An 8,960-nucleotide genomic window follows, 5' to 3' on the forward strand; every position below is an offset into this window, starting at 1 on the left:
TAAATAGAGATAGATGAGTCATTTGATTGGGATGCACAAATAAAGAGTTGTGAGAAATTCTTCAGAGAGTTTGAGAGCTAAATACTTATGTACCTATTTGAGAGTTTGAAAAACTTGTTGTACCTATTTGAGAGTTTGAAAAACTTGTAGAGTGATTGATGAATGTTTTCTGTGTGAGCGAAAATTGAGAGAAGGGGTTTATAATTAAACTCTTAGGAGATTCTTCCTGATATTTTAGTAGAATCTCCAACTTAGAGAACTGGACGTAGCCCACACCGAGTGAACCAGTATAAATCAGGCATTTAATTTTCTTCCTCCTAACATTTATTTATCTTTCTTGTTATTTAGAAGTTTTAGATTATTTTATCTAATCCTTTTAAGTGTCGGGTGCATTTTTTTCGCAACACCAAGCAAGGAAGTAAACGAAAGATAATGGGATCTTTTTCATCATAAAACAAAATATTACTTCATTATCTCTTCGATATCGATCATTTGTTAGAGACAACGCTATCTCATGTACTCTCAAATATAATGGACATAACTCCACGACTTTATTTTTTGTTCCACCTAAAATGCCTCGTACCAGTGGAAATAATTGTGTTCATCTATATACCATAGATTCACTCTCTTTTCCCTAACTAATAAATGAGATTTTGTTTGCACCCCTTGCAATCCCTACCTCCTTTGAAGATAAGAGGAACTCGGGGTTTAATTTGGCGCGCACTCATCCAGTTATGGTAATTTCACCTTTAAATCCATGAAATCTGAACTGATAAATCAATTTAGCGATACAACCTCTCTAGACTTTTTGGCAAAATTATGAGATATGGAGCTTCCAAAAAAATGTAAGTTCTTCGTTTGGTGTATTTTTGCATCGAGGCATAAATATCCTTGACAAATTACAGGCTAGACTTCCCACGCAATGCAAAATAATCCCAACTGGTGCGTTTTATGTAATAAGTCTGAGGGAATTTTTGGACCATTTTTATTACATGGTCCCTTCAGCGCTTTCAACATTTCGCTCTCGCTACCGAGACATATCGAAGATTTTATAAAGGAAAATATGTTCATTCCCTCTTTCCAGTAGCAGAAATATCCTCAGGTGCAATTTGTTTGCTATACCATTTGAAATATTTGGCTCAAAAGAAACAACGCATCGTCAAGTATCCAGACATCAGCTTCATCTTTGGGATGACATTCAAAATCAATGCTTCATAGTTCATCCAAATCCCTACTCTTACTTAGCCTTAGCTTCTTCTTTCTGTAGATTCCTCACATACCTATCAATGAAGTGGTGTCTGTTTTAGAAAAGACAGAGACAGAAAAGAAAATAAATAAAATAAAAATGACATTGGTAAATCTCTTTCCTAGGTTGGAAGTCGAACTCCCACTATTTTTGGAAATTAGTACAAATTAAGTCTCTTATTTTGTGGCTATGTAGCCAAATATTATGACGAATTTAAAATAATATTTATATTAGTTCTAAAAGTACCTAACTTTTCGTTCTTAAAAAGATGAGTTGATACTTTATCACGTGAATCTTCAATTTTATGTTGTTTACCAAAGATAGTTGTTAAAAAATATTGCTACGTTTTTTTAGTTCAACCATTTTGAGGTAGAGGATCGATCCTTTTAACCGTTATAGTAGGCTGATTTGGTATTTATCTAGTGGAGCTATAATCGAATGGACTAAATATACTAAGATTATAAAAAATAAATGAATAAGTAAGATAAATCATGTTTTTTTAATTAATGTCCCCTAAATATCAATAGAAATATTAGTAACAAACTCCCCCGAGAAACAATCGAATTTTAACTATGTAGGTGAGCCACCATGAAATTTGAATCTTTTTTCTCAGAGTCTCCAAGTCGATTTCTCAGACTCTATATGTTTATTAACAAATTAAAGCGAGATTTTGAAAATCATAAATCTATTTTAAATTTGTTTTCTTTTTCATAATTTTCTTTTTTTAAATAGTGAGTGAAACATTTTTTCTATAAGTTGATCATAATAAATAATGTTTCTTCTAAAATTATAGTTATTGAGGGGAAGCCACTAGCTAGGTGCCACGTGTGAATGTCTCACTGAAACACGTCATACCTTCTTCATAACTCGCAAAGTGAGCATGCCGAGCACACCAAAAGAGGAATGTTGAGCGTAATGGAAAGGGAAGTCGAGCCACACCGTATGAGCACCTCAAACGCAGTTAGAGGTACCGACAAACTCACCTAGAAAGCATCTAGCATAGTGTCAAGTGCGTACTCCCAATGCTGCCACACCATTATGCAATGGTAGGATAAAAGGACACTGAATGTTAGGAAGGATCCTTATACACTCCCAATGGATTGTCCATTCTGTTCCATTCGATTTGCGCACCCTCCATATATAAGGAAATAACATCCCTAACTAAGGTTAATCATCTCTCCCTACACAATTAAGATTCGACACACATTTCAGATTCTCATCCTCGAGATAACTGCCCTCTTACTCTTTTTGCTTCATACCCGTTTGCTCCCAACTTGAGCATCGGAGTTGCATTCAACAAACCACCACAATGGTACTAAATTTCTACGTGCAGACAACAAGAGCTTGGAGACGAAGACATACGTGTCACCTGCATGACGCCTACGTGGAGTACACCTATAAATCAAAATCAACAATAGTGTTTTTAAAAAATTTAAAAGATACTTTAACCATACTAATTGCTAATTAACACATGCACGTGAAATTTGTCAATTTGTTTACCAAATAAAAAAAATGAAGCATTTATATAAATAACATAAAATAAATATGTGTTTTCAAAATATGACAAAATTAAGATTAACAAATTTTCAAAGAAAGAAGATAAACTTTATGTTGTATTATAAATGAATGGAAAATCAATCACTTTTATAGTCTAAGAAAGGGAGGAGTTCCATTATTTTTGGTATTCCAACCCATTTTTAAATTCCATGACTTTAAATTTTTATAAATGAAGTCAGACTATTCATACTGTACCATTTTATATTTCCTTTATTTATTAATAATTAATTGTATGTGCATTTGGTTTTTTTACCAAATAAATTTTCTAACAACTGAAATATATATATATATATATAAAGATTAATTTAATTTGAGGTAAACATGTGTGGGTTGTGAAAAGGTCTTAAAAAACTTGAATTTAATTTGCATTTTTTATATTAAAAATATGATAGTTTACGTATTAATTATCAAAAGCTAGAGTTTAATATTATATACTAAATTCTTATTAATAACATCATGTTTTTCATTGTTTAAAAGTATTGCAATAATAAATTTAATGCAATTTATTTTATGATTGTATTGAACAAATAAAACACTATTCATTTTTGTTGATGAAGCTATTAAAAAATTATTTTTTTAAAAAAATTGAAATATGTAAACATATTTATTTTAAAAACTAGCTTGTAATTTTGTAAACGGAATAATGGTAAGATACCCATTATCATTCTAGAGACCGATAGTTTGATCTCTTAGTCCGTAATTATTGAACTCAAAAAATAAATAATCTTAAAAAATAAAATTGATAAAGTATAAAATGTTGAAGCAATTATATTTTATTTCATTTTAAAAATCTATATTTATTTAATTGATTGAAAAAACAATAAATAAACAAACAAAAACTAACTAAATTGAGTATAAAATGTTGAAGAAAAATAATAGAAGCGAGTGAGTGGGAAAAAAAAAGGCAAACTTTATAGGGAAGTGATTTTTCCTGTTTCTATCTTCCCAAATAGCATTGGGCTACATAACATTCTACTAATAATAAATTTAAAAAATATATATATTTTAAGGGAAGGTAAAATAAAACCCTAACTCTCTCTTTCCTCATTCTTTTTTCTTCTCCATAGACCAAGCAACGGTCGTACATTTCTCAACTGGAGTGCATTCATTTGAGCGTTTTTTTTTATGTTCCTTACCTACCTGTTTTAATCACTTTCAAAAAAAAATGTAGTTCCCATACATTTATTTTCCTTTATTTTTTCTTCTTCTTGCACCAAGCAATTCCCGCCAACATTTTGAACAAAGTAGGCAACACTCGTGTGTTTGTTTTCCTCTACAACATAATTGACTAAAGTTTCAGCCATTTCCTGCACCATTGCGCCATCCATCTACTAAACAGTGACGGATCTATGATTTTGCATGAAGAAGGCATAAATGCCTATAAACAAATGAAATATCAACTATAAACAAATGCGTATCAAGTTGCATCTTACACTTGGATAACTGTTGTAATCTTCATCTTAAAGTTAAAAAATGTTGCAAAATTTACCCTTCAATATATCTTCATTTGAAATTTGGTTGAAAAAATATTCTACGTATCAAGTGAGATAGAAAACTATTTTGGTATGAAATTGATATGGTTTAGACAAAAATGGCACTAAAGTTGGTTTTAAAAAAAAAAAAAAGTTTTTGGCAGAGTTAGTTAATTATGGATTTTCCTGATTAATCCACTTAATTTGAGATTTTGAGAAACTATATTTTAATTAAATTAGTGAATTTTTTGTGGATTTTTTTTATATATAATGAAATTATATAGCAATGGATAAAAAATTATCACAAAGTTATGAATTTAAATTTATTAAAAGAAATTTGGTTTAAGGTACAAACTTAATTACACATATTTTGTCAAAAGAAAAGTTAATCAAACTTAAAATTACTTATCACAAAAATATATTTTAAAAAACTAAAATAGGCCAAAATATTTTCTAAAGAACAAAACTAAAATAAGATTTAAACATTTTCTAAACAAAACTAATTAAAATAAGATTTAAATATTTTTTAAACATCACTAACTAAAAACTTGTCTTAAAAAAACACCTTTTTGTAATTTTTATATACTACAGTATCACTTTCAAATTTTTAAAGAATAAGAACTAGCAAGCCAAAGGGTAATTTGAAAATAAGAAATGTAAAATATAATACTTAACAAAAATTTAGGTACGTGCCCTTGGTCCCTCGCTGGATAAGAGCATCTTAAAGCAATTTTTTTGGTTCAAAAGGTCATATTCAACTTTTTCCTATTAGAATTTTTGTATGTTGATTAAACTTTTGTAAATTTTTGGTGTAGTTGATCGTATCTTCTTTTTGTTTTATAAAATGGTACATTAATTTGCAATTTAATTCATATGCTCCCAAAGAGTTGATTGGATTATTTTGGCAGACAAGATCTGGCAAAAATATTGCCTTTTGTTATTCAAATATTAAAGTCTTATCATTCAGGTCGTTTTAGGTAGTAAATAAACTTAATTAAATCAGTAGGTTTTTAATGGAAAAAAATTTTGTGACAAAGAAAGTAAAAGAAAGTGCATTGTTTTTAATGGTGCTTTTGCTTTGTTTTTCTAGACAAGTTTTGAAATCTCTTCCCATGAGCTGTAAGTTTAAATCTTTTCTCCATATTTTTTAATGTAATATTCTAAAAAAATAAAAAAAAATTCTGTCTAAAAAAGAAAGCCCATTCTGATTCGGAGCTATAAGATAAATAGAATAATTAAAAACAAAAACAAAAAAAAAACAAAAATCTTATGCCCATATATATATAGTGAGGTAAATTTTATCCTTATGTATTATATATTTCCGATCAAATTTTTTTTAGTATATCCTGTGGAGTGAAGATTCGAGCTCACAATATTTTAGTCGGAGAATAAGCCGTATCTTAACCACTTGAGCACATTCAAATTGACTATTTCCAATCAAGTATTTATAGTTAATAAATGTTAAAAACTAATGTTGCGACATTTATGAAATAATAGTTTTTTTAATGAGAAGTGTCTGTTTTTTTAATACAACCTATGAGGGTGGAAATTTAAACTCATGATTTAATGGTTGGAAATAGATGTCTTAAATAGTTGAACTAAATTTAGGTTGGAAATGAAGGGTGAAGTTGCTCGTAATAGTGTCTTATTAAATATAAATCTATTTATATATTAGTGGACCAAATATACTTTCTATGTTAATGATAGTCCGCCTTGGATCAGGTAATAAGTATTAGGGGCAAACGTGAATAGATTTTTATTTTATAAGGGAACATGAACATCAAGCTATTAACTTTGAGTCCATCCGTAGACATTTCTATTGACGTTTTCATATGTCTATGGATTCAATATTGGAACAAGAAGTAATTGTATAAAAAATTGTACAAAATATATAAATTAAAATATCACTGATATGGATTTGATATTATTATTATTAATTTTTAACTTATTTAAAAAAATACGAAGAATAAACCGCCACTCGACTCAAACGAACCAATTGGTTTTGAGATGGAATCCCATGAATGAATATTAACATGGTATGTATTAGAGACCAAAAGCTCAAACGAGCATCCGGTCCAAAAATTGGATCCGACCAAGATCAATGAGCCAAAAGAGCCACGATCTTGAGGAGTCATGTTAAGGATCTCACATTGAAAATTAATATGGTATCAGAGCCTAAAAGCTCAAACGGACATCCGGTCCAAAAATGGGATCCGACCAAGATCGATGAGCCAAAAAAACCACCATGTTGAAGGGACAAGTTAAGGATCTCAAGTTGAAAGGAAAATGGACCTAACAAAGTAGGCTACTCCTCTCATTGCCAATTAATTTTGAGATGTAACCCATAAATATTAATACAAACCACGATTTCTCGAAAACCCTACGTTACCACGTAAATTGGGAGTGGTTATGAACAAGATTGACCATCTTTCCCAAGGTGACAATATAATATAATAAAGGATCTCAATTATATCATCCTTTAAGAATAAAAAGACAAAGTTCTTTTTTTTTTCTTTAAATTTGATTGTTTCATTCATGAAAACAAATAATAGAGGGTCTCGATTAGGCCACCATTTTAAGAACAAAAAGAGTAGAGTTTTTTATGATTTTCTATTTGGTTCCTCGTTGAAAATTATCTATAAATAGTGAAGGTTTTGAGCATTTCATGTATAGAGAAAAACAAGATCAGCTTAGTGTTGACAGACATGAAGATCAGTCCAATCTTTGAAATCGCTCTCTTTTTGCTTCTTTTGGTATGCAATTCATTTTCCTTCACTCTTTTTGCTTCTTTTTGGTATGCAATTCATTTTCTTTCACTCTTTTTGCAACTTTGCTCTTAGAAATCAACTGAACAATTTCAATCGGGATCGCACGACAATAAAAAGATAAAGAACCTAACAAATGATTTATAATATAAAGGGTGGTGCTACCCTTCTAATTACCAAGTGATTTAAAAATAGAATACCATAAATATTGATACGATATCAGTCAAACGAGCTTCTAGTTCAAAAATGGGATCGGATCAAAATTAGTTAGTCCAAAAGTGCCACAATCAAAGAGTCGTCATCTTGAGGGACATGTTAAAGAATCTCATTCTCCTGTGTTGAAAGATAATCTTAGGATTTTTTTTTTCCTAAATCTATGAGATTTAGGGTTTAACGTTTACAACCACTTGAAACCCCCTACTTTGTATGTGTTTTAAAGATAATTTTATGGCTTTTTTTTTCTTTTAATGTACTAGATTTAGATTTAGAGTTGTTAAACCCTCTTCTCCAATATATATGAGAAAGTAAATAGTAACTATACATTCTCTTATTCTTTTTTTTCTTTCTTTCTTTCTTTCCTGGTGGGGCATTGTAGCTTGTCAGCTGTATAGAATCAAGATATGAACCAGGAGGACACTGGAGAAATGGGATGGAAGATAAGCCATTACCAGAAGCAACTAAAGAGAAGGAAGATTGCCTTGAACAACATACCGAGCTTGAAAATGAGAAGTCTTTTGTCAAAGATATAGAACCACGACCAAGTATTTCGTTTTATCCGAATAATGCTAAAAAGGGTTCTAATTTTGTGGTAGATATTGAGCCACAAACAAGTGCCACATTTTACCCCGATGATGTCAAAACCAAAATTTTCACCCAAGATATTGATCCACGACCCAGTGTAACAATTTACCCAAATGATCATGCCAAGGCCAAACTTGCCGAAGATATTGAACCAAGACCAAGTGTCACGTTTTATCCCGATGATGTGAAAGCCAAACTTTTCACCAAAGATATTGATCCACGACCAAGTGTCACATTTTACCCAAATGATGTCAAAGTCCAACTTGTCAAAGATATTAAACCACGACCAAGTACCACATTTTATCCAGATGATGTCAAAGTCCAACTTGTCAAAGATATTGAACCACGACCAAGTACCACATTTTACCCAGATGATGTGAAAGCCGAACTTGCAAAATATATTGAACCACGACCAAGTACCACATTTTACCCAGATGATGTGAAAGCCAAACTTTTCACCAAAGATATTGATCCACGACCAAGTGTCACATTTTACCCGAATGATGTCAAAGCCGAACTTGCAAAATATATTGAACCACGACCAAGTACCACATTTTACCCGGATGATGTCCAAGCCACACTCACTAAAGATATTGAACCACGACCCAATGTCACGTCTTATCCCAATGCTCTCAAAACGAAAGAGTCATTTGCTGATGCTCACCATGGAGAAGAAGCTGACATACAGATTGCACAAGCTTAATGTTACGTCAAGAACAGCCAGAGGAAGCAGAAGAAGAAGAGAGTGAAGGTTATGATGACAAGAAAATTTATGGAGTCTATTAAGAAATCCCTAATTAAGCTATGATCCAACTAGCTAGTTATGGTTTGTAATTTATGGTGTAACTTGTGAAAAAAATAAGTTGTGTTTATGAATGATTATGAGGAAGCTGCTGTCTGGTTGGGATAGTGAATCTCTGTTTGAACTTTCCTTTTCAAATCAAATGCAAGACACTCTTTAATTGGGGTAAAACAAACACGGATAATAATCAAAATTAAATAGTAATATGGTGATCCTACTCTATATAAAACATATAAAAAAAAATATAAAAATCTGCAAACCATTTATCCCACTGGAACATAATTCATCTTATTAAAATTTTAATAGCCTTTCTTAAT

At 30.8% G+C, this 8,960-nt stretch overlaps 1 protein-coding gene across 1 annotated transcript; it reads left to right on the forward strand.

The window, feature by feature from the left end:
• Positions 1-6,880: 6,880 nt before the first annotated feature.
• LOC111007618 (uncharacterized) lies at positions 6,881-8,755 on the forward strand. Its single transcript, XM_088118373.1, has 2 exons — positions 6,881-7,028; positions 7,636-8,755. Exons 1-2 carry the CDS (start codon positions 6,981-6,983, stop codon positions 8,542-8,544), a joined length of 957 nt encoding a protein of 318 aa, XP_087974499.1. The 5' UTR covers positions 6,881-6,980; the 3' UTR covers positions 8,545-8,755.
• The last annotated feature ends 205 nt before the right edge of the window (positions 8,756-8,960 follow it).

Source organism: Momordica charantia, unplaced genomic scaffold (assembly GCF_013281855.1).
Source record: "Momordica charantia cultivar OHB3-1 unplaced genomic scaffold, Mcharantia_2.0 BLBB01000117.1, whole genome shotgun sequence".
In the NCBI taxonomy this organism is placed as follows: Eukaryota; Viridiplantae; Streptophyta; class Magnoliopsida; order Cucurbitales; family Cucurbitaceae; genus Momordica; species Momordica charantia.

What these genes read in the sequence shown, in the direction of transcription:
- LOC111007618 (XM_088118373.1), top strand. Translation starts at nt 6,981, where the DNA reads ATGAAGATCAGTCCAATCTTTGAAATCGCTCTCTTTTTGCTTCTTTTG. An exon ending in CTCTCTTTTTGCTTCTTTTG is followed by an intron (nt 7,029 to 7,635) that starts GTATGCAATTCA and finishes GGGGCATTGTAG; the next exon opens with CTTGTCAGCTGTATAGAATC.